Source organism: Pteropus alecto, unplaced genomic scaffold (assembly GCF_000325575.1).
Source record: "Pteropus alecto unplaced genomic scaffold, ASM32557v1 scaffold102, whole genome shotgun sequence".
Lineage (NCBI taxonomy): Eukaryota > Metazoa > Chordata > Mammalia > Chiroptera > Pteropodidae > Pteropus > Pteropus alecto.
This window is the reverse complement of record NW_006432224.1, coordinates 41,236-65,933: the sequence shown is the minus strand read 5'-3', so window position 1 is coordinate 65,933 and position 24,698 is coordinate 41,236. Positions and strand designations below refer to the sequence as shown.

The following is a 24,698-nucleotide window of genomic DNA, read 5'->3' as shown; positions in this document are numbered from 1 at the left end:
CCCCCACCCCCCCGGGTGCCCACCCTGACGGCCTCATGGGGAAGTTCTGGGTAACACCGAGTTCCTCTCAGACACGTGGCTCGTGCCCACGCAGCAGCCCCCATTACGGCAACCACGCACACCGCACAAATGTCAAAGTCACACGCCAGGCGACAAGCACACCAACTGTAAAGCAACGAATGCAACCGATGCCCTTGTGAGCCCGTCAGCTTCGCTTTACATAGATGTCTCTAAAAGACGATCTCATCTACAGTAAACATGGAGAACACCAGCTCAGGACTGCCATACAATCCTGGCAACAGCCCGCAGTTCTAGCCAATTTGTGGGACAGGCCAAAAGAAACAGACGCAGAAACACTGAAGATGACACACTGTGAGATGGGAGATGGGCTGCTGGGCTGCGTGTCCTCACAGGCCCGGGGGTTGGAATCACCAGGCAGACTCTGAGACGGCCCCCAACCCCGAGAAAAACACACTGCAGGCCCCGGGCCTCTCGACGCCTCTCGACGGCAGACACTGCAGCTGATGTGCTGTGGGCGGCTCGGGACAGGGACCAACCACTGCATTACAGCCAGGGCCACTCACCAAAAGGCTGTCTAGAAGCTAAAGGTAAACGCACTGAACATCTTAGGAAGGGCAACAGCCCGCAGTTCTAGCCAATTTGTGGGACAGGCCAAAAGAAACAGACGCAGAAACACTGAAGATGACACACTGTGAGATGGGAGATGGGCTGCTGGGCTGCGTGTCCTCACAGGCCCGGGGGTTGGAATCACCAGGCAGACTCTGAGACGGCCCCCAACCCCGAGAAAAACACACTGCAGGCCCCGGGCCTCTTGACGCCTCTCGACGGCAAACACTGCAGCTGATATGCTGTGGGCAGCTCGGGGCAGGGACCAACCACTGCATTACACCCAGGGCCACTCACAGAAAGGCTGTCTAGAAGCTAAATGTAAACGCACTGAACATCTTAGGAAAGCGTTAATGCTACCACTGTTTACACCTAACTGACACCCCAGACGCTGAGTGGGTGGGAGGCTGACCTCTGGATGACGTTCTTCTTCTTCTTGATGGCCTGCCTGAGCGGCTCCCGGAGGGTCACCTGTGAGAAGTCCTGCAGGGCAGCGTAGACGGTGTGCCGGATGGCGTGGTTGAACACGCTCTCCATCCTGCCCATCAGCACCTGCAAGCCCTTGATCATGGCGATCACCTGTGGGGGTGACAGGAGACACAAATGCTACCTCACGCCGTAATAAATTAACTCAGTGGAGATCATACGTTTAAATAGAAGAGGAAGAACATAAAACTCTTACAAGAAAACAGGAGTAAATCTTTGGGACTTGAGTTAGGTAACGGTTTCTAAAACTATGACACCAAAACCATAAGCAACAAAAGGAAAAATTTTTAATTGAACTTCATCAAAATTAGGGCTAGGCAACTTCACAATAGAGAAATCTGACCAACACTCTCTCTGTCACACGATCAAGTCGACCCCAACAGTGACGAGTCGCGGTCACATTGCCTTTGATGAGACGTGATGAAAACGCACTTCAGTTCCGTGGCTCCCCTTCCCAAGACCTCTGGTCTCAGTCTCATCACGAAATACATCGGCTAAACCCCAGCTGAGGAGCATTCGACAAATGCCTGCCCAGTGCCCTCGAAACTGTCAAGGTCACCACGGACAAGGGAAGTCTAGGAAACCGCCGTGGCCCCGAGGAGCCCAAGGCCATGGACTTCAGCTGAGGATAAAACATCAACACCGGTTCATTGAAAGTATGAGATGATAATAAAGAAAATGGGTGTCAGGTACATGGTAATTCACTGCACCACCTTTGCAATTTTCTACAAACCTAAGTGTTCTCAACTAAAACTCTAAAAGAAAGAAGGAATATTAAAAGCCACTCTCGTTCACTGGCTTGGATGCAAAACCCTGACCCTACCCCACAAGCTGTTTTATTCTGTCTTGACCACTGTGCCAGATGCAAAGGGCATAAAGCCGGCAGTTTACTCATGTTCCCGTCCTGCCTCTGAAGGGCCCAGGGAGGAGGAAGCAGACGGACCTCGACCAGGGCGAACTTCTCCTCGCTGCTGTAGTTGTAGCGGGTGGCGCGCTCGTACTCCTCGGCGCTGTCCGGGCAGTCCTTGTTGGAGTACTTGTCCGTCGGGTGCACCAGCTTCCACGAGTACTGGAGCGGCAGAGAGAAGGCCGGAGGCTGAGCTGCTGGTCTGCCAGACGCGGCCGTCACCACCGGTGCCGGAGGCCGGCCTTCTAGCATATGCTTTAGCCGAAAGCCGCCCCCCCCGCCTCTCTCACACTCACACACACTCTCTCTCACTCTCTCTCTCTCTCTCTCTCTCTCTCTCTCTCACACACACACACACACACACACACTCTCATCTCCATACACTGCACAATGTTCTGGCCATGTGACTTCAGGATTAAGAGATCAGGTAAAATGGCTTGGGTATTTTGTGTGGATTACCTAAGACTCTAGGCATTTCTTTGCCATTTAAAAAAAGCATCAGGCTTTCAAATGATGATGTAGTCATTCAACATGAATTTTTGTCTTATCAAAATAAAAGAAGATAATCTATGACTTACAGGTATCTAAATGTTTATGTAGCACCAGAAACCATTTTACTAATGCTAACCAAAAGAAACTGGTGGCCAGAGTCCAGAGAAAATGCTTGAAAAAATTAGAATTATGATGTATTACAGAATCGTTACCTGAAGTCTATACCAATGTCACCCCAATAAATTTAATTTAAACAAAAATGAGAATTCAAATTCAACGGCACAAATTTAAATGTCGTTTTAAAAGATGAAGTCCTCTTTTTTCACACACGTAAATCAACGGATGTTGAATTGCCTTAAATTTAAATCGTTATGTAGTCTGACTTCTAAGGCCAAATATAAAGAGCGAATTTGTTTTTGATCCAAAAACCAAAGTTAATGCAGAAAGAGCATCGTCGAGTCACTAGTCAGTCACTTCCTTGACAAGTGTGGGAAAAAGAGGACCTGTAACCAAGTCAGGGGGTGGACATCCTGCCGGCGTCCGGCGCCCCCAGCGGCGGCGGGCGCCGGGTGCCTACCACTTCCATCACGTGCGCGCTCCACTGCGACAGCAGCTGCAGCCCCTGCAGCGCCAGGTCGAACAGCCTGCGGTACTCCGCGTCCGTCTTCTGAGCCTCCTGGCGGCCCGACCCCGTGACGACCTAGGGCAGGACGGGAGCGTCGAGAGGTCGGCCCATATTCACGTGTGAGCCCCCATGACCCGCCGAACCTGCCCACGATGTGGGCGCCTCGGCCGGCCCTGCGGCGAAGGCGGGAGCCACAGGCCCTGAGGCCGGGCACTCTGCGGCCCCCACAGCAGAGAGATCAGCTCCTGCGGACTCCGTGTCCAGACAAGCGTGTGCACAGTGAGCTCGCACCGAGCCACTCGGGGACACCTGCACCCCACTTCCTTCACACGCGCATCTGTGGGTGGACGCTTGGCCAGTGTTTGCGTCTCGGCTCCTGTACGTAATGCTGCAGGGAATGTGGGAGGCGCACTCAACTGACTTTTGATGAGGTGCTTCTGTGAGGAAGACAAATATCCACATACAAAGGAACAAAGCTGGACCCTCACCTCGTACTACGTGGGGAAAAAAGTAACTAAAAATGGACCACAGATCTGGAATTAAGAGCCAAAACTACCAAACTCTTAGAAGAAAACGAGGTAAATCTTTACGACTTTGTGGCACCAGAGTACAAACAACAAAAATAGCTAAAACTGGACAAGTCAAAAATTTAACACTGTGCTTCAAATGACATACCATCAAGGGAGCGAAAACATAATCCATAGAACAGGAAAAAATATTTGATAATTATATATCCGATAAGGGGCTGGTATCTAGAATATGTAAGATCTCACACAATTCGATAGTAAACAGGATAAATAACAAGTAGCCAAGAGATCTGAATAGACATTTCTCCAAAGAAGACACACCCATGGCCAACAAGCACACGAAAAGATGCTCAATTTCGTTCGTCACCAGGGAAACGGAAAACCCAGGAGGATGGCCAGAATAAACACATAGACAGCGGCCAGGCCGTGCTGAGATCAGAAGCCCGCACTGCTGACGGGCGCGTGAAACGGCGCAGCTGCTTGAACGCAGTACAGAAGCTCCTAAAACGCTGAGCGCAGAGCGACCACGTGACCCAGCACTCCTGCTCCCAGGTGTCCACCCAGGAGAAATGAAAACATGTCCACAAAAGCCAGCAAGCGACGGCCAGAGCAGCCCCGCAGTGGCCACCACATGACAGACGGAGGAACCAGCCGTGGTGAGCCCACACACTGGAACATCCCCGCAGAATCACTGATACGTGCTACCATATGGATGAACCGTGAAAACACTCTGCTGGTTACAAAGCCAGTCACAAAGGAGCGCGTGTTATGACTCGATTCACACGAAACGTGCAGAATGAGCAAATCCGCAGACAAAAGTAGATCACGGAGCTGGGGAAGGCGGTGGGGAGGAAGTGAGTGCTCACAGTGAGTGGCTTCTGGGGTGTGGGAATGCTAACTAACAAGTGGGCTGTGGGGCGGCTGCATAACTCAAGGAACATGCTGGAAAACGTGACTTGTGGGATTTAAATGGGTGGATTGTATGGTCTGTGGGGCCTAGCTTCATAAATCTGACTAAAAGTAAACCTAGCAAAGCATTCAAAGGCAGATTTCCTTATCAGATCATCACCTTTTTATAAAAGGAAGATGTGCACGTCCAGCCAGAGCCACGCACGCTGTCAAGTGCACTGATTCGGAGCGCAGGCCCAGCGCTGCCTGCTGTTTGAGAGCTTCCCATGACATCTCGAGGGGCTGCCCCACCCCAGCTTTACCCTGTAGGCTGTGCTGGCTGGAGAAGGGGTGAAGCAGCCCCCCAGGGGTCCATCAGAGGCAGTGCGTGCCCGAGGCGCCTGGGCTGTCCCTCAGTCGTTCTGGTGACATGGTGACTAGTGTTTGGTGGAGGGGGGCACAGGGGCGCTCATCGTCCTGCATTGGGGCAGGGCCCCCGCAGAGTTGTTCCCCCTTCTGAGAACTGTGAGCTACTACAGTGCCACAAATCAGACCTGTATGTGCGGCCCCCGTCCCTGGGTCCCTCCTGACTATTCACACACCCACACCACGACCTCACCGCCTTGCTCGCTAGGATGTGAAGTGACGCCCGCTGCTCCTCCACACCAGACCCCTCCTGCCCACCCCCCAGGCTGGCAGGGCCAGCTCAGAGCCACCTTTGGCAGGTGGGGGGTACAACCTGCCCGAACGAGGACGCAGGAAATCTGGCTGCGAAGCTGGAGGTGATTCTGACAATGCCCGGCTCCAGGCCCCCCTCCGCCCAGGGTGGCCTCCCACTGACCGAGATTCCTGCATGCCTCTGGCCTCGGGACGCCTCTCTCTGGACGTGAGGCCGGAGTCACTCCTCGGATGCCCTCCCCTGCCTGCACTGTTCTAGCAACTTGTTGACGTGACACTAAGAAAAGCCCGTGAAGTCAAGGTCTCTCCATCCTTTAAACACAGCTGGACAGGTGCAGACAATGCCAACTGCACTGTCTCATCCGTTATAACGGGTACCCTTTAAGTACTGTATTTTATTTTATTTTTTTAGGCAAGGCAACCTTTGGCTGACCTCACAGATTGCAAGGACCCTGTCAGCTTACAATCTCTTATTTTTTTTAATTTTCACACCTACAGCACCTGGTCATCCGAGGTGGTCTCCCACCCAAGTACTAACCAGGCCGGACCCTGCTTAGCTTCCAAGTTCAGACGGGATTGGGCTTGTTCAGGATGGCATGGCCGTAGACACCCTTTAAGTACTTTGTACTAAACTACGCTTCTCAAAGTGATTAGAGTTAGCACTGGGGTGCAGGGGGCGGAAGTGACTCTGCAGGGCCCTCTGTGCGGCGCCGGCCCAGGTGGGCGGGAGGCCACCAACCTCGCTGTTGCTGTAGCGGGCCAGCTCCGAGATGAAGCGCATGTGGTCCTCCCGAATCTGGATCATCTGCTCGCAGATGTTGTACTGGGGGCTGCTGCTGGAAGATGTGCACGTCCAGCTGGAGGCGAAGCAGAAACGTGTGTCACACCAGCAGGACGGGCGCCGGCACACGGCCTGGGTGGCCGAGGACATATGCACAGCGGGCACAAAGGACAGCGCACCTGCTGCCCCCAGGAGCCCTGCACGTCGGCGAGGAGGAATTCGCAGTGAGAAACGGCGGCCCAGCCCCACCGCCCGGAGTCGGGCCCTGCCCCACCTCTCACGCCTGTTGCGGGAAAGTGATCACGGCTTCTCCTTAAGCAAGAAACTACTTTCTGAGAACAGAGGTGCTGCTGGATTTAGGATGTGGCCCCACCATGTGAGGACCCGACTCCGCACTGCTGGCGGGAACGAGAACTCCTGTCACGCACAGGTGAAGACGTAAGCTACTGGAGGAAACACGTCGGCAGGGCCTCGGGAGCAAAGGTCATCCTGATGGGAGAGTGGAAAACTGACATCGCTTGCAAGCTAGGTGACACTAAGTCGTGGGAAAGGAGCTGAGCGAGAACACGAGCTTCTGGACATCTGAGCAGGAGGCCTGGGCCCTGGGGCTCAGTGCTGCCCCTCACACACCGGGCCGACGCCTCGCTGCTTCTGCCGAGCTGTTCCCTGTGCTCGAGGGACCAGTCTGCGAGGGGATCGGGGCGCCGTCCCCAGCAGCACACCTTCCTAACCTGCTGGTCCCACGACAGGGTGGCTGATGGTCATGCTGGCAGCGTCCACGCAGCTCAGCAGGTTGCACCGAGCATGTGCGGCCCGGCCCGGCACCAGGTCCGCCCTCGACACACTGCCGTCCCTGCAGGCCCCAGACAGCACGGAGCCCGGCCGCGGACGTCCCCGCCCACCGAGCCTGCCCCTTCTGGGCCCCGGTGCTGGGGCCAGGCCGCAGGGACGGCTCAGAGCTGACGGCACACACGTGGGAACCTCTGAGGCGGCTGCTAAACACGCCCATTGTTACCAATTAACTGCTATCGACTTGCCATAAACCAAGTTAAAAAAATCAGTAAGCAGAACTCGTCGTTCCCGATTCTTACTGACTTCACCGGGGCCTCTGGTGGAGCACGCACCGGCGCTTGGGGGAGACCGCACTGCGTGAGGCGAACTTCCGCACGCTTAGCCTGAACTTGGCTGTGGCGAGACGACTGCGCCACGGAAACCAGAGCCCAAGCTGGTGCTGAGGAGGGAGGAGGCTTCGGTTTCATGAATGTAACTTAGAGGAGGACACAAAGTTGTCTAACTGTGGATCGCACATCACACTTAACCGCACATTTACTAAGAAATAAGTTAATGCAGAGGCTGGCAAATGACAGCACCAGCCAAACGTGTCCAGACTTTGTACGGCCCGAGAGCCACCAAAATGGTCTTTTCATTTTTAAGAATCTGTTCAAAAAAACAAAGAAGAATATGCAACAGAGACCACGTGTGTTTACGATGTGGCCTTACAGAAAGTCTGTCGGCCTCTGAGTAACCAGACTGAGCCGTAACCACGCTTTCCAGAATGGTGGCGGAAGTGGGCCGGCCAGCTGGCTATGGGCACACGCACTGGGGAAAGTCAACACGAGCACCGCGTGACTCACCTTGCTGTGCAGAATTTAATAAAGAGGACTGCACATCTATTATCATTTGTCATTGTGAACTACAGACCCTTTATGGCAGGGGTTGGCCTTCTCTGTGCAGGGCCAGAAAATAAATGCTTTAGGGTTTGTGGGCTCTACTGTCACATAGCTGTCAGATTAAAAAAAAAAAAATTAAAAAAAACAACAACCCTTTTAAAACGTAAAGACCGTTCTCAGTAAAAGACACCTATAAAAACAGGCGTGGGCTGGATCCGGCTTGGTGACAGTTTTGTAACCCATGAGACACTGGAACACATCCTGCCCCACCGGGTTGGCTGTTGAGCGTTTACCTGTATAGCTCTGGGCCCAGAAAACTGACTTACACGTCTACGTTCTCAACCAGCACTGTCCAGCAGAAACCTCTATAACAACGAAAAGGTTCTGTACTTGTAGCGACCAATACAATAGCCACCAATCATTAAATATTTGAAATGTGGCCGTTCTTAAGAAAATCAATTTAACAAACTTAACTGCAAACAGCCACATGAGGCAGGGGCTACTGTACTGGGCATTCAGTTCCAGATGGCTGAAATCACCAGCAGGTAAGTAAGCAGCATGTCACAAACCACACGTGGGTCCTGCTGAGTGCTCTAACCGGGCCGCCCCTGCTCCTACCGAGATTTATTCTCCTCGTAGTGAGCGCTGGTCTTGATGTATCTTGCCAGTTCTATCTGCATGTCCCCGAACAGCGGGACCACCTGGAGCTGCTGCATTTAAAGAACAAAAAAAACAGGGTCAGCACATTCGCTTAGTTACAAACACAAACCCACGAGCATGAGTAACGCTGTAATTACCACGGGCTGAAAGCTATCTCTGCAAATCACTCACCGGAAAAAGGACGTAAAAAATTTCTACATTCGCTTCAAAATAAAATATAAGAACCAACATTCATTAAGACCATTTCAGTAATAAAACTAACCTAACTTCTGCTAGATCCACGATCAGTAAGAGTCAATTGTGCTTCTATATACCAGCAACAACTAGAAAATGAAAATTTAAAGAGAGACAATTTGCAATATCATCCAAAAATTAAAAAAAATTTATGAACACATTAAACAAAATATGTAGAGAACCTATAAGCAAAAATACAACCAAACTTTCTAGTGAAAATTTAAAAATTTTAAGTGAATGGAGAACTATATCAGGTTCATGTATTTGAAGACTTGGTATTTTAAAAAAAGTCCATTCTCCCTAAATTGATCTTTACGTTCAGTGGAATTCCAGACAATCGTCTAAGAGGAAAAACGGTTTCTGAGTAGTGCGTGCGTGTGCACGCGTGTGTGCGTGTGCGTGTGTGTGTGCAAAAACCAGTAAGCTAATTCTAAAATGTACCCAAAAGTGAAGGGACGACACCCAGGACAGTCCTGAGAACAGAACATGAAGGCTTTTCTTGTGGAAAGAAGCCGAAGCGACGAGGGTGGAGAGGCAGGCACAGGCCCTAAGACAGCGTCACGTACAGACACTTCGTTTACGACCCGTGAAGCACTGCAGGACAATGGAGGGGAAAGACGGTCTTCACAGTAAATGAACAGGCAAACTGGACGTCCGTAACGGTGAAAAAATCCAAGAATGTCAACCCCCGACCTCACCCTACAGAGGCCGGTCCCAGAGGGACTGACTATACAGCTCGAAATGGGAAAGGAGACCATGACCTTCCAGAAGCTGAGAGGACAAAATCTCATGAGCGTGCTGTCTCCAAACATTTCAAGAAAACATGACAGACTGATATATTAGACTAGATTAAAATTAAGAACCTCTATTCACCGATGACGCCTTTTAGGAAGTGAGAAGGAGAACCACATAGGGGACAATGCCTGGGTGTGTCCCAACCACACAGAGCCACGAATCCGCGGGAAAAGAAGACAAGAGATCTGAAGTGACACTTCGTAGGAGAGACGAACACATAGGGAAACCTCAAGTACATCACAGGAAACGCTAGCCAATAAAATCACAATGACGCGCCCACCTGAGGGATTCTCCCCTCCCCCCGGAAAGTGGCAGTGTGCGGGGACAGCTGGAAGCGGAGTGACGGGAACGCTCTCAGCGCCGCCCCGTGGAGACACCGTTAGGCTCTGACGACACTGAGTGCGCCCCCGCCGGGGACCCCCGTCCCACCCCCGTGCAGAAATGCAGTGTCACGCCAGCCGAAACCCAGAGGATAAGTGAGCTGTGGCACAATCGCACACGAACACCAGCGGGCACAGCTGCAGGCTCCGCGGGCGGGGTCTCACAAGGTCGGCGAAAGCAGCCAGACAGAGCACACGTGCAGGACGGACACTCACACGAGGGTCGAACCAAGGAACCCCGATGTAGCGGGAGGGAGAGCAAACAGAGGCCTCCACGGTCAGCGTGGGCACCGGGCACCCCACCCCAGCACAGGTCGAGGCCTCGGTCACAGGGTACTGCCCCAAACTCAAACCGCATACCTGCAGTAAAAAGGCTTATCTAAGAAAATGTAGCTCACCTTGAAGAACTTGTCGATTTTGGATAAGTTTATTCTTTTCTTGGCATCTAGCTTGTAGATGTTGCTGACACTCCCATCCATCAAGTACAGCCCAAAACCCATGACCTGAAAAACCACAAAATGAGGCATCAAACTCAGGCCTGCAAGGTTACTAACCCATATGGCATTTATATGGCACAGGTGGTAATTCTGAAATGACAGTTCGCTTTTTTAAAAAAAATTCACTCAGTTTAAAAGCTTCTCAGAAACAGACCCCATCCCTCCACGTGCGGCTCTCCTCCCGTACGTGCCATTTCTCGTGGCTGTTTCGCTGTCCTCCCAGCACGGCTACCACCTCCACCTCCTGCCACCCACAGCACAGCAGGAAGCGAGCCCCTGCTGCTCAGCACCCTCCAGCCCCAACCTCCACGGCAATCTCCAGGGGAGGAGGTTTCAGGGCCCGCTCTGGCGGGGAGGGCTCTGTGCTGGACAGACACCGGGGCCACCTCCCGCACAGCAGAGGGCAGAGGGAAGGGAGCGTGGAACGGCCTTCTCTCCCTGATGTGAGATGTCACCAAGAACCTCCCCAGTTTGAAACAGAATAGGAATACAGAATTTAGTGCATGGCCATGTCTCCTGACCAACGAAAGTCTTTAATCACGGTGACACAGTACACAGATGCTCGCAGACTCTGGATGGGGTTACAGCCCAGTACACGAACTGTCATCTGAAAATATCCAGAGTTGGAAACGCACGTAACACATCTACCCTACTGCACATCACCATGAAGCCCAGCCCACCTCAAACGTGCTCAGAATCAACCCGTTAGCCCACGGTGGGGCAAATCACCTCACTGCCGCTGTCCACCACTGCCAGGGAGGATCACACCACTTACCGATGGCCCGGGAAAGGAATGGAATTCAAAAAGCAAAATATGGCGTCTACCGAATGTGTATCGCTTTCACACCAAAGTTGAAGAATTGTAACTCAAAGCATCGGCCCATAAATCCCAGGGATCACAGAATAACCTCTGCTGTGAGAGGCTTCGGGCTGAGCAAAGGTCTTCACCCAGGACCTCGTCACCCACGAACACCTGCTCCAGGGTGGGATCCAGCAGCACTGGGGCCAGGCCCAGGACACACTCAGAGGAACATGCCAAGAGCCTGTAGTGCAGGCCACTATCCACACACACACACGCACACACGCACGCACACGAATAAGAACAGGCTGGCACAAGGACTGTAGACTAAGGAGAGCCAGCCTGGCCCCCCATACACTGCCAGCAGCCCTGCCCACCACGTACTTTGAGGAGCATGTGCTTCTCGCTGGGTGTCAAGTACATCCTGTTCTCGTAGTAGTCCACGCACAGGTTCACAATATCCGCGAGCAGCTCCTCGTAGCCGGGGATCACCTCGAGCTGCTGCTGCAGACACTGTAACAGAGCAGGACACCATGCTACCATGCACGTGGCCCTCTAGTCCGAACCCCAGCAGTGTGCCATCAGCCAGAGAGGTGGGGTGCCAGCCTTACCTGGGTGATCTTGTTGTGGTTAGCCAGGAACATGGACAAGTTCTGCGACTCCTGGATGGACTGTGGGTCTGCCATTTTCCGTAAAAACTGAGCAGCCCTTTGAAAGAAACAGTAAATAACAAAGTTAATCAGCCCACGTACTTAATGATTAGGGGAAAAAAAAAAAAAATCCAGGAACTCCAGCTGTCTGTAGAAACGTGGGTCTCAGATGCTGGTTCCATCTCCAGCCTCCTCAAACCTCTCCACCCTGGACAGCTCCCAGCCCCACTGCCCACGACGGCCGGACTTCCTCAAGGATTTGGCAGTGCCACCTGCTGGCCTTCCTGAAGGGCCCCTGCACATCGGACTGTCCCCAAGTCTGAGAAAGGCCGCCTCCCTGTCACTCCCAGACACAGTGACGAGGTCGGCCAGCGCCGTTCAGGTTCCCTGCCGAGAACCCTCTGGGCCACCACACCTCCCTCAAGTCAGGGACCACATGTGGTTTGGGTGCCAAAGGTCTGAGACAGGATCCTGGTTCTGCCACCAACATGCAGCGCCATCCTGGACACACAGCCTCAAGTCTCCTCAGCCTCCCTTACCATCGCTGTGACAACCTGCCTACAGGGCTGCAGGGCGGCCTGTGCACAGAGGTCCAGTGACACCACGAGGCCTGGGCAGAGTGTGAGGCCTTGCAGAGTAGTGTGAAGTGGGTGTGAGGGCTCCACACATCTGGTGCCGGCCCCCCAAAAGTTCAGTGGAAACTGTCTCATCAGGACATGTCTGCAACCGAGAACCTTGGGGGTTTTGCGGAAGGAAAATTCCCAAGGCAAAGACTGAGAAGCTACCAGCAATCACCTCCTGCCTTTTTGGCCCCTGCAGAAGAAGCCCTACTTCCCACACAGGAGCGCCGTGCCTCAGCTCCACACGACCAGCTGCTGAGACAGGAAGAAGGGTGCTGAAGGCACCCGAACATGCGCTTATGAGGGACAGGCAGGGCCCTCCTACTCTCCTTCCTCCCTGTTGACTGGAATGCAGAAATGACAGCTGGAGCTCAGGCAACCACATCGGACCATGAGGCAACACGAGAAGGCGGCAGAGCAGTGGCAGCCAGGCTGGGTCTGGAACACTGCAGAACGCTCTCCAGCGGCAGAACACCTAGCCCAGACCTCCGCAGCTGAGTCTGCCGTGTTATTTGAGCCACTGTTGTTCCTGTAGGCTTTCACAAACTACGTATGGTTAAAACTAGCATTATTAGATATGGTAACATTCCTCTTTAAAGTGTTCACCGATGTGACTGCTGAGGCTAAGGAAGGGACCAGGGGCACCATCTTCTGTTTTCCTCAAGCTTCACCACAACCAAAAGGGTGATCTTGGCCCAGAGAAGGCTGCCAGCTGGATGCGAATAAACAGGGCACGTGAGTGTGGGCTTGTGAAGGCTGGGAAGGGAGGGGCTACTGTCTGGGAAAGTGAATCCTGAGGGTTCCCAAACAGAGGTCACAGGAAGAGGCTGCTGGAAGGGGCAGGGGGTGCCCAGGCAGCTAAGGGTGATGACGACCCCGGGTAGCTCCTGAAGGGGGTGCTCAGGGCCCCCCCACAACAGCCTTCCACAGAGCAGCCCCGTCTCTATTTTACAGACCGGACTTTGGAATAAAAGTGCTGCATACTAAGAGGAAAAAACTTTTTACTTGAAGGGGGAAAAAAATCCTTTTTAGAAATTAAAAACCACTGAGCTATGCATCTCCCCAACAGTCAGGAAGGCTGAGAAAGCGGCTCAAAAACACACAGAAGCTGCTCTCCCAGTCTTCACCAGTCCACCCTACACCCCTCAGAACCCCCACACTCGAGTCATACGCTTTTGGAACCTACAAACACTGTTACCAAATGGGGACAACTCCAGACCTTCCTATCCAAGAAGGGTCAACCCCAAAGATTCTGGAGTTCTCAGGGTCTGGGCTTCTGTGCAGAGCTGGTTCTAGGGGATGCACGGCAAGCCTGCACTTATTTCATACAGAGACGCCTCAAAATCCAGTGATCTAGCACGGCCGCCAGTGCTGCCCCATCCTCAGACCTGGGTCTGGTGCCACATCCCATGTCACTTATAAAGCCACAGCAACAGTTGCGTGACTTTAGATGCAAGGTGACTACAGTCCCTTCAGACACAAAGTAGAAGTTCTTCCAATTTGTTATTACAGCCCAGATCCCTCGTCTGGCAGAGGAAACATCAGCTGGCATCTCATTCCAGCCTCACGCCTCGACAGTAACCCGCACAGACTTTCTGAAGAAAGGCGATGAGAAGACAGCTGGTCCCGCTCCGACCGCCCACCCGCAGCGTTCCAGCACACTGCCACAGCACGCCCGCCCGCCCAGTCTCTGCCCCACGCGCTCTCCACGTGCAAGAGGAAAACCGCCCCGGGGGAGAACTGGTCTGGAAGCCCAAAGTGCCCTACTGCTGTGACAGTGACCCATGCTGCGACGGTGTGCCCACTGCTGTGACAGTGTGACCCCTGCTGTGACGGTGTGACCTCCGCTGTGACACTGTGACCCCACTGCTGCGACGGTGTGACCCTTGCTGTGACAGCGTGACCCCCGCTGTGACACTGTAACCCCACTGCTGTGACGGTGTGACCCCTGCTGTGACACTGTGACCCCACTGCTGTGACAGTGCGCCCACTGCTGTGACGGTGTGCCCCTGCCAGGGACATCTGACCGGAGTGATGAGCAGTGCTGGTGACCTCAAAACATACCCCGCTGCCCCTCACCGAAAAGCTCAAGGACCCAAACACCTGTGCCCTGCCCCCAGGGCCCTGCGAGCAGGAACTGGCCTCGTGTGCTTCTGTCTTCCAAAGGGTCTGAGTGTCCACAGGTGTGCAACGAACACCTGAGGGTGCCCAGGGTGCCCAGAGCCTGGCCCAGCTTCGTGAAGCCAGAGTACACACACGCGTCCAGGAATGCGTCTCGGCACAGGCGCCTGCCGGCCCGCACTCGGAGCGCATGCTCAGACGGCGCCGGCACCGCCGCCCACCTGCCGGCCCGCACTCGGAGCGCACGCTCAGACGGCACCGGCGCCGCCGCCCACCTCTTGTACGCAGAGTGGTCGTTCTTCACGCTGCACTTCATGTTCTTCAGCTCGTCCAGCACGGCGAACATGCTGACGAACTTGCCCAGCGTCATGAGGTAGGCCTCGGACACGAAGTCCTTCCTCCGCTCCGCGTGGCACAGCCGCCGCACCTCCCCGCAGAAGCGCTCGATGGCATTTCTCTGGGCAAGGGGGGAGGGCAGGGAAGGCACTGTCACTGCTGGGCCAGCTCCAAGCGCGGCATCTGGACACGGCGTGCCTCGCGAGGAGACGCCCTGCCGAGTGAGCGCTTACGCGAGGTGCGGGGGAAAGAGACTCGTTTCCTTAAAGTGATTTCCAAAAGCCTGTGCTCTGGGACAATCGTCATTAATTTTGCACTTTACCAACGACGTCCCTGAACTAAAAGAGTCTTGCCGATTATTCCAGCAAAGTTACTGAACAAAACGCTCCAACAGAAGATCTATAAAACACGTTTTAGCTCTCAGAGGCGAAAGGGGAATAGACTTTTCTTCCTGACAACTTTTCATATAGAACTTATTAAGAGGCGAATTTTTGTTTTACCTTCTCCCTTTCTAAAGAAAGCTGTAATAAAAGTCTTCACACATTTCCAAGGTACAGCAAGGCCCCACCCTATGGCCACTCTGCCTAACCAAGGGGCCAAGGCCAGGGTGAGGATGAGATGAAGAAAACACTGGTAAACCAGATGAATCGAAAGCGCACAATGGCAGAAAGAAATGCTCCTGGGACCGACAGGAAGCGCGTGTGTGGGGGGAATGTGAACTCAGAGACAGAAGTGAAACACCACAGAGGCGTTCACCCCGAAAGGCCAGCAGAGCTCTGACCTGTCAAAGGCTCAGTTCCTGTTCGTCTCAGAAGCTGTTGAGGCCGCTTTAATGTACATGCGCTTGGTTACTGAGCCATGGTGACGGTGGCAGAGTGGCGCCATCCCACCCCTGCATGAAGCCCCGAGAATTATTTTGAGGTTTTACCTGGAAGTACATAAAATTCATCAGTTTTGTGACTTCGGGCTCGAGGACCTCCACGGTTTTCTCATAAATCTCCACTCTATTAGGCTGCTCATTACATTTCACCTGGGAATAAACAAGGATGACCTGAAGAGGCTTTAAGCCAGCTGGGTGTGAAGGGGGAGCGTGCTCTTCGGGGTGGGGTCCCAGCGACTGGGGGGTAGAATTGGGAGGAGGAGGTGTGAAGGTGTTGGGAAGGGGCATGGTCTGGCTGGGGTGAGGCGGGGCTACTTGCGTGGAACAGGGTCTGGCCGGGCAGCGGGGTGGGATGGGGGGGACTGGTCCTGCTGGGCAGGGTGACAGGGTACCTGTGGGATGGCCCGAGAGCAACTCCTCCAGGTGTACAGCATGACGGCATACTCCTGGCCCTCCTCCAGCATCTCATTCTGCAAAGGTACACAGGGCAAATCTAAAGCAAGCAAGGAACAATCGCGAACATCTAGCAGCATACAGCCCTGACACTCCCTTGAGGGACAAGCACCGGGACCCGTGTGCTAAGAGACAGCTGCTAAGAAGCCGGTGACACTACGATGCTGATGGTCCAAAAGGCCACAATGACCCCCCAAAACATCTCCAAGCCGGTGACGCTACGATGCTGATGGTCCAAAAGGCCACAATGACCCCCCAAAACACCTCCATGCTACCACAGGCTAGAGAGGATGTCAGTGACGTACAGGGACCTCTGTGTGGCGCCAGCTCGGCCCAGGACATCCGCCACAGCAGCTACGCCTCAGCTCCACTCAACCCCAAACCACCCGATGGCAACGCGGACCTGAGGCTGGGAACTGGCGGGGGCTGGGGGGCCGTGCGGCTCGAATGCACACAGGGTCCTCCTGCTCGTGAGGGAGCCAAAGCAGCTCCGCCGTTCCCAGTGCGGGCGGGAAAGCTAGAAGTCTCTGCCACACCTGACATCCAGGAGTGTCCGTGAGTAGGGGACTGCCACCGTTTAAAACTGCTTTAGTGTTCACTCCTTTCACATTGTTCCCTTTGGCAAAAATGGTAAAAACTGCACAGATGTTCTTAAAAACTTCAAGTACAATGTGGTGATGTTTTTAAAGTCCTTTAAAATGTTCACAACCTTTGCCAAGTAACTTCACTTCTAAAAATCTAGCCAAAGAGATTAACTATGTATTTAGAAAGATGTTCATTATGATATTTCTTTTTATTGTAAGAAAAAAAGAGAAACTAAACTTGCCAAAAATTGTTAAATTGTGAACATTTATAAAACGTTCAGGAAATCACTGTAATAGTTACGACAATGCACTTCCCTTATGCGATCTAATCGCGAATGCCGTGCATGCGCACAGGTGCGCAGGAGAGAAAACGGGCCCCTCACAGTGCTGACGAGGGTTTTCTCTGGGCCACAGGTATGGAAAACAAAGGCTTTTTAAAAAATACTGCGCACATCATTCACGTCCTTCTCTTTTTCCTCACAATGTATCCTACGGGATGGTGCAGAGAGGTGTGTGTGCCTCTGCAGGAGGCGCCACTCCCCCAGGGGACGATGAAGACACGCGGGTGGAATTACCATGCTGGAGTGGACGGTGGCTTGCTCAATGTATCTGGCAATACCGGTGACAAACGCATTCCTGTCTTCGAAGTTAGTATTGAAATTGGGCTGAAAGGAGAGAAAGACCATCACACAGTGGCAGCGTCACCGGCGGCCCACCCCGCAGTCCCCCGGCACCCACCTGGTAGAGCAGGGAGGACGGCGGGGGCTCGATGCAGGGCTGCTGGTCGGGCAGAGGCAGCTCTTCCAGGAGGTCCACATTGGACAGCGCATCCTCCAGCGTCACCTGGGCCGCCATCCTGGCCTCTGAGGAAACAGTCACCGTGCTGTGAGGGCGGGCGGGGGCACTCCGACAGTCCTTGCATGGTGAGGAAATCAGGCGCCCGCTCGCCTGACGCCTAACCCACAGGCACTGGGGGCTGCCAAGGTGGTCATGGCCAGTACCCAGGTTCCGGCGTCTTTCCTAGGGCTCACCGGCAGGGGAGTCACGATGCAGCCTCTCCTGGCCTCCAGGAGTGTCGTGATGTGGGGCACATGGGCCACCACACCTGTCACCACCTCCTGTTACCATTCCCATCTTGGGGCACTGTGTGACAGCCCCTCACTGGGCGGGAGACTGTCCAGGGGGCCAGCACGGCCTGGTGGAGGCAGCAGCCATCCCCCGAGCTCCTCTGTGAAGGTTCCAGCTTGTGACCCCAGGAGCACAGACCCGGCCTGCAGGGACCGGGGTGAGGGTCCGGGTCGAAACGGGAGGGGCTGTGGGCACAGCACTAAGCGCAAACTCGAGGCCGTGCAAAGCAGCACGGAAATGGAGGCCACACAATCGAAACGCGTGTGCCGGCTGCACGGGAGAGGGCCCGGCACGCTCCGGCCTGCCTCCTGCCTCCTGCCTGTGGGAGGGAGAAAAGGCCACACGCCAGACCCGACAAGATCAGGGGAGGCCAGCATGGCGGTCCCTACAGACCCAGAGGCCGCAAGTCACCACGTAGGATGGTCTGAACATGAAACTTTCTAAAAAAGCAGTCACATCTCGGGCCTGTAGCTTTCTTGAGGCAGGTAGACCGTTACGGCTGGTGAGCAGGTCTACTGCCTTTCTGCATCTGAGATAACATGCCCTTGGAATGTCAGAGTCATCGCCTTCTCCCAGACCCCTCAGGGCACAGCCCACCGCACCAGAGAGCACAGAGGCCCTCCTGGTTCTCTTGGCCCCCGCAGACCATCTCAGTGTGCTGTAAACGTTAACGACGAACTCCCTGTACCCACCCACGTAAAAGTGTGCGTCTTTCCGTGTCACTTTTTGTCCAATCCCAGATTCCCCCTGCCCCTTTAATTTACCACCGGCAAACCCCCCTTACGTCTCCTCCTTCGGTTCTAATGTGTAAAACAAGCGGCAAAACTGCCATTCTCCTGGAGCATTTTCTTAATCTGTTGAGATTTTGTTTCCTGGCAATTGTCGTCAGTTTGGCTCAAATAAACTCATTAAAATTCTCAACAGATCTGGACACTCCTACGTCGACATGCTGCACGCTGCTCCGACCCTGGACGGGTACAGGGAGCAGCTCTGATCCTAGACTGGACACTCAGGGTGGCTGGGTGCAGTCCCACCCCAGACGGGACACTCGGGGCAGCTGGGTGTGCTCCCAGAAGGCGAGAGTGGCCGGCGGGCTGGACAGAGCACTGTGGTGGACGGGCAGGGCAGGGAGGGTCACCAACCTCCAGGGTGCGGGGTGCTGGCTGGAGAAGCACAAAGGGGAGGAACCTCAGGGCCCCTGCGCACCCCAGGGGCAGCGCGAAGGGGAAGATGCTGGCAGGAGCCCGCCCCCAAGCTGCACATGTGTGGAACGGACCGCTGTCCCATCCTCCACCCCGTCCGAGACCACTGCCAGGTCCCACATCGCACTGAACAGACACTGTCACAACCCGCAGAAGGCAGATCAGAACCACAGCCTACAGCGATCCACGTTGCTCACCTACTAAAGCAAAAAATCAGCATTTTGCTCAGATTTAAACAAGACCCAGAGTCTCCTATCATAATATCCAAAATGCTCAGCTGCAATCCAAACTAATCAGCACCCAAAGAACCAGGAATGTCTTAACTCCTATGGGAAAAGATGAACAAGAGACGGCACCGAAATAACTCAGATGTTACAACTGCTTAACGACTTTAAAGCAACTACTACAAAAATGCTCAAACAATACAACTCTCAAACTGAAAGAAAAATCGAAAGTGAGTAAAAAAATATATACATATATATCTTTATGTAAAGAAAGACTCAAATGGAAATTTTGGAAATTTAAAAAACTGCCTATATGAGCTCAAGAACAGAAGAAAGATTCAGTGAACTTAAAAGACAGAATTCTCTCTGAAGAACAGAGAGAGAAAAGATCGAAGAAATGAAGAGCCTCGGGGACCTCTGGGAAGGTCTAGTGTTCGCATCCTCAGAGGACAAGGACAGCAGACGTGGCAGTAGCAGAAAAGCAGCTAAAACAACGAAAAACTCTCCGATGTGGCGGGAGAGGTTTGCCTACAGATTCCAGCAGCTCACGAGACCCCAAACACGAGAAACCTAAAGAAATCCACACCCAGACACTTCCCAGCCGGAGGAAAAGCGTTCACTGCCTAGAGAAGGGAATGCAACCTCTGTAGCTTTCTCCTGAGGAAGTGGAATGACACTTTTTAACTGAAAAGTGTCAAACCAGAACCCTACATCAAGCGAAGACGTCCTTCAAGATCGCAGATGCAGATGAAACGCCGACACCCTCGGACCGAGGAAGAGGAGGAGGATTCACAGGAACAGGCCAACGGAAACTCTTCAGGGACAGGGACGAGGGGAACGATGCCAGGAGGAACCCGGGACTCGAAGAAAAGGGAAGGGGGAGCGACAGAAAGGGCGAGCGCCCGGTGGCAGAGACGGGTGCGACGCGGAGCTCGGAGCACGGTCTGATGGGGTCTGCGGTGCGTTCACACGCAGAGGGGAAGGGACAGGCCCGGCGTGGTGGGGAGAATTCTGCACCCCTCGCAGAGCTGCGAAGTGCTGATTCTGTGCAGCCCAAAGAAGAGAAAGCACGTACTTCGTAATCCTCAGGGCAACCACTAAAAAAAACTGTACAAAGCAATGAAACTCATAAAAAGATCACAGAGAGTAAATTGAAGCGGAATAGTAAAAAATGTTCAAATGGCCTAAAGGCAGGCGGGAAAAAGAAACAGCAATGAAAAAAGAAGGATCTTCCTCCTGCCACGTGAGGACACAAGAGGCTGGTGTCGCAACCCAGAAAAGGCCCTGGGATTCTGTGACCGATTCTGAGACCAGGTCCCCACACCAGCAGCAGACTCCAACTGGCTCGGTCCCGGCGGACTCCCGCCAACCACCAGCACTTCAGGGCCAGCTGCAAGTCAGAGGCTGTCACCTGTACTTCCGACCGACTGGCTATAAACCAGAGGTTCCCAAAGCCCTCTCCTTGGATTCAATTGATTTGCTAGAGCGGCTCCCAGAACTCAGAGCAACAATTTACTCACTTAACGTTCAGTAACGGACCATCAGTTTATTATAAAGGACATAAGTCGGGAACAGCCAGGTGGAAGAGACGCACAGGGCCAGGTACAAAAAAGGACCCTGAGCACCCGAGCCCACTGAATGCTCCATGCTTCCCAAATGTGCACATGCTCCTCGACCCAGAAAATCGGAATGGACCTGTCCCCTGGGTTTCATGCAGGCTCCCTCATACAGGCACGACTGACTAAATCACTGCCACGGCCGTGGGTTCAACTTCCAGCCCCCCTACCCTCCCTGAGGTCAGGGGATGGGACTGAGAGCTGTGAGCCCTCCTCTGGGGGTAGGTCTCCCGGTAAGCAGCCCCCATTCTTCGGAGCCTTCCAAAAGTCGCTTCGTTAACGTGAACTCGGGAGGGCACGAAAGGGGCTTGCTGTGGGTATCTTGGCGCCCTTACCCGTCTCATCACTTAGGAAAGGCCAAAGGTTCTGGGAACGCTGCCAGAAAGAGACGAAGGCCAAACGCATGTGCTCTTTATAAATCACAGCATCGTGGGCCCTCACCAGAACTCGACCGTACTGGCACCCTGACGCTACGACCTCAGATTTCCCAGTCTCCGGAACTGTGAAAAATAAAATTCTATCGTTTATAAGCCAAAAGGTCGGGGGGCGGGGGGGGATCTAAGAGGAATCAAATAATAAAATGATCTGCAGAAAGAACGCGGGGAGGAGGCCAGAGAACTAACTGTCACGTCAAGTGACATCCAGAGCCCGTGACACTGTGGCCGGACTGCAGGACGCCTGATGGACACAGGAAGAGTCCTGCTGGCGCGGCTGACAGTTCACCCACACCCTGCAGGGAAAAGTCTTTGAGTCACACCCCACAAAAAAGCAGCGCGACCATTCGTTCCCCACAGCTGTAACCATGGGGAGCCTATGGATCGAAGGCTGGCATGCCTCTCTGCACCCCACAGCCTGTCTTTCACAGGGCATACCCATACCGTCCAAGGAGATGGGAAAACAAAGCCTCTAACCAGTAACTCACAGGAGCTAAGAACGACACGTGAACTGCACTCCCCAGCACTCGCACACGGGCTTTTCTGTCCTGCCCTTGTCCTCTGCCCTTTTCTTCGTCTTTTCTGTCTCCCTCCGTCCCGCTGGCTCTCTCACGAAGGCTCTGTCCCTGAGAGGGGACCGTGCTCTGCCTGAGCCGCGCCGCCGTCTCTAGTGCTGGTGTGCACCTGCGTTCCCTCCTGCGCTCCGTCGAGAACTCTCTCAGTGCAGAACTGAATCTCCACTCGAGGGGCCTGCCCTGTCCAGCATCAGAACTAAATGCAAACGTATCAATAGCTACACCGATCGTAAATAGTCTAAATACCCTAGTTAGGAGACAGATTGTCAGAAAGGATAAAAACTCCTGACCCCACACAGTCCCGCGCTGCTTAACGACATACGTTCCGAGAGGCGTCACTGGGTCTCGTGAGAAGATCACGAGGTGCACTTACACACCTAGGCTACGGAGCACAGCGGGTCTGTTTACACCAGCGTCACCACAGTCGTGCACTGTGCCACCGCAGTACGATGTCACTAGGCGACAGAACTTTTCAGCTCCACTGCAATCCCATGGGACCACCTTCACACACGTGGTCCGCCGCTGGCTGAAACACGGTCACGTGGCACATGACTGTAGTGCCAGCTCCAAGAAACACTTCGAGTATCACGCCATCTGTAGGTTGAAAGTAAGAGGGTAAATGAGGAACCATGCAGGCACCAGTCAAAAGGGAGCTGGAGGGCAAGGACATCACCAGGGACCAGCAGGCACACCGCAAGACGTCCGGTCACTCACCACTGGGACAGGACAACGCTCGGTGTGAGTGCGCCTAGCGAGAGCTTGAAACCACAGCCAGCAAACTCGGACAGAAGTGAAAGGAGACGGAAGCCCACGGGGCAGGAGGAGCCTGCAGTGGTTCTCACTGAGGGACAGGGAGCAGCAGAACAGAGGCACGGGACACAGCCGGGACCAAGTGGCCCTCACTGGCACCTACAGTACACTTCCGGACAACGGCAGATCCATTCTGCATGTTTCAAACTGTAAACTGAAAATGCAGCAGATACTTTTCAAAACGTCTTGTGTCTTTGAACACAAGGAAGATAGCCTTTTTCTTTTTATTAGCAACTTCCTTCTATCATCACGACTTCCTGTTCCACAAAAGAACGGAGAGGCCCAGGACAGGGGCAGCATGGAGCCGGGTCCTTGATCCGGCCACTGCCCTGCAGAGCCAGCATGGGGAGCCCCGGTGGTGTCCACACAAGGCACCTCAAAGATGACAGCCTCCTGTGGATTCAGTCCCGAGTCCACTTTCGGCCCTTCCCAGGGCCCAAGCCCAGGCTGCGTCCCGAGGAGCGGCCTCGGGGCTTGGGCAGTTCCTACATGCCAGCCTCTCTGTGACAGCCACACGGCCCGTATAACCAGTCACCCTGGCCTCGCCACAGAGCCCACAGGACCCCAAGGAAGTCACTGGGCGGCCCTGATAAAATATGGCTGGTGGACGTCCTTGTGCGAAGAGATTAGGGTACAGGCAGGCACAGAGGGACAACCACGTGAGGACACAGAAGGACGGCAGCCAGCCAGCCAGCCACCTACATGCCAAGAACAGAAGCCTCAAGAGAAACCAGCCCCGTCAACGTCTCCATCTTGGACTTCCAGCCTCCAGAACCAAAAAAAGCAGGTAAGTGTCATTAAGTCAGTCAGTCTGTGTGGCCCTTTGTTACAACAGCCCTAGAAGACACACAAGCCCTCTGGAAAGGTCCTGTCCTGCAAAGCGGCTGGGGTGGGAGACGTCCGGGTCCCACAACGAGTCCGGCTAGTGAGGTATCTGAGAGAATCTTAAGTCACAATCATGCTGGTTTCAAGGTCACAGGAGCTATCACAGGCCATTTGTCTTATTCACAACCAAGAAGTCTTAAAGCCACAGTTCAAGGCACATCATTTCTGTCCCCGCAGACACATGCAGATGGGAGGCCATCATGGTAAAGTTCACGAGAGATCTTACCGGGGCGATGAGTGTGTCCTAAAACTGTGTTATGGTGAGGGCTTCTCAACTCCATAAATCTACTAAAATCACTGTACACTTAAAGGAGGTGAATTTTATAGTATGCACATCATACCTCAATATAGTTGTTGAGAACATTTTTTGCTGGTGTATTTGACTGGAATTGCGTTAAATCTACAGATCAATTTAGAGAGAACCGACGTCTTTACTATGTTGAGTGTTCCAACCCACAGCCACAGAATGCGTCTCCATTTATTTACATGATCTTTACTTCATTCATCAGTATTTTGTAGTTTTCAGTATACAGATTTTGTATGTGTTTTATTAGATTTGTCTAAATAATTTTTGGGGAGCTACTGAAAATGGTTATCTTTAAAATTTTTACTAATTGCACACTGCTAGTATATATAAATAAGATTTACCTACGTGTGCTGACTTTGTATTATGTGACCTTGCTAACCTCACTTACTAGTTCTAATAGTTTTTTCATAGATTCCTTGGACTTTCTATGTAATCGCATCACCTGCAAATAGAAACAGTTCTATTTTCCCGTTATTTTCATTTTTTTCCTGATATTATAACACTGGATAAATAAAGTTTTTTAATTATGTAGATGTAACTACTCCATGCTATGCCTAGGGCTGCTAAGGACTAGCTAAATGTTGGTAGCAAAGAGAGACCAGATGGGACAGGTGGATTACTTAAAGTTTTACACTATAAAATACATTTTTCTAATGTAAATGCTTTAGAAAACACAGCAACAGTAAATGTTCCTTATACAGTACTTTTCCTATATGAACTCATTTGAGCTTCGTAACAATAGATATTTTTTCCATGTTACTTAAGAAGGAAAATGGGCCAAGGCAGGCCAAGCAATGGGACCACCTGGGCTGAAATGATCGATTATG

At 53.2% G+C, this 24,698-nt stretch overlaps 1 protein-coding gene and 1 pseudogene across 2 annotated transcripts in view; both read right to left on the bottom strand.

Annotated features, from left to right (window-relative positions):
- The window catches only part of CYFIP1 (cytoplasmic FMR1 interacting protein 1), a 55,199-nt gene that overhangs the window by 21,637 nt on the left and 8,864 nt on the right, over positions 1–24,698 (bottom strand). The window contains exons 1-14 of one of the 2 annotated variants that reach the window (XM_006907073.3): positions 22,247–22,461; positions 17,429–17,553; positions 17,266–17,355; positions 16,046–16,123; positions 15,702–15,803; positions 14,713–14,894; positions 11,658–11,754; positions 11,431–11,559; positions 10,149–10,253; positions 8,300–8,391; positions 5,970–6,087; positions 3,090–3,212; positions 2,057–2,182; positions 1,040–1,206 (exon numbers count right to left, since the gene is read on the bottom strand). In XM_006907073.3, the coding sequence (XP_006907135.1) occupies positions 1,040–1,206; positions 2,057–2,182; positions 3,090–3,212; positions 5,970–6,087; positions 8,300–8,391; positions 10,149–10,253; positions 11,431–11,559; positions 11,658–11,754; positions 14,713–14,894; positions 15,702–15,803; positions 16,046–16,123; positions 17,266–17,355; positions 17,429–17,545 (1,526 nt within the window). In that variant the 5' untranslated portion in view covers positions 17,546–17,553; positions 22,247–22,461. Of the gene's footprint in view, positions 1–1,039; positions 1,207–2,056; positions 2,183–3,089; positions 3,213–5,969; positions 6,088–8,299; positions 8,392–10,148; positions 10,254–11,430; positions 11,560–11,657; positions 11,755–14,712; positions 14,895–15,701; positions 15,804–16,045; positions 16,124–17,265; positions 17,356–17,428; positions 17,554–22,246; positions 22,462–24,698 lie in introns of those variants that run through there. The other variant, XM_015585709.2, reaches the window with a different exon arrangement.
- Positions 5,720–5,838, bottom strand: LOC112475786 (annotated as a pseudogene).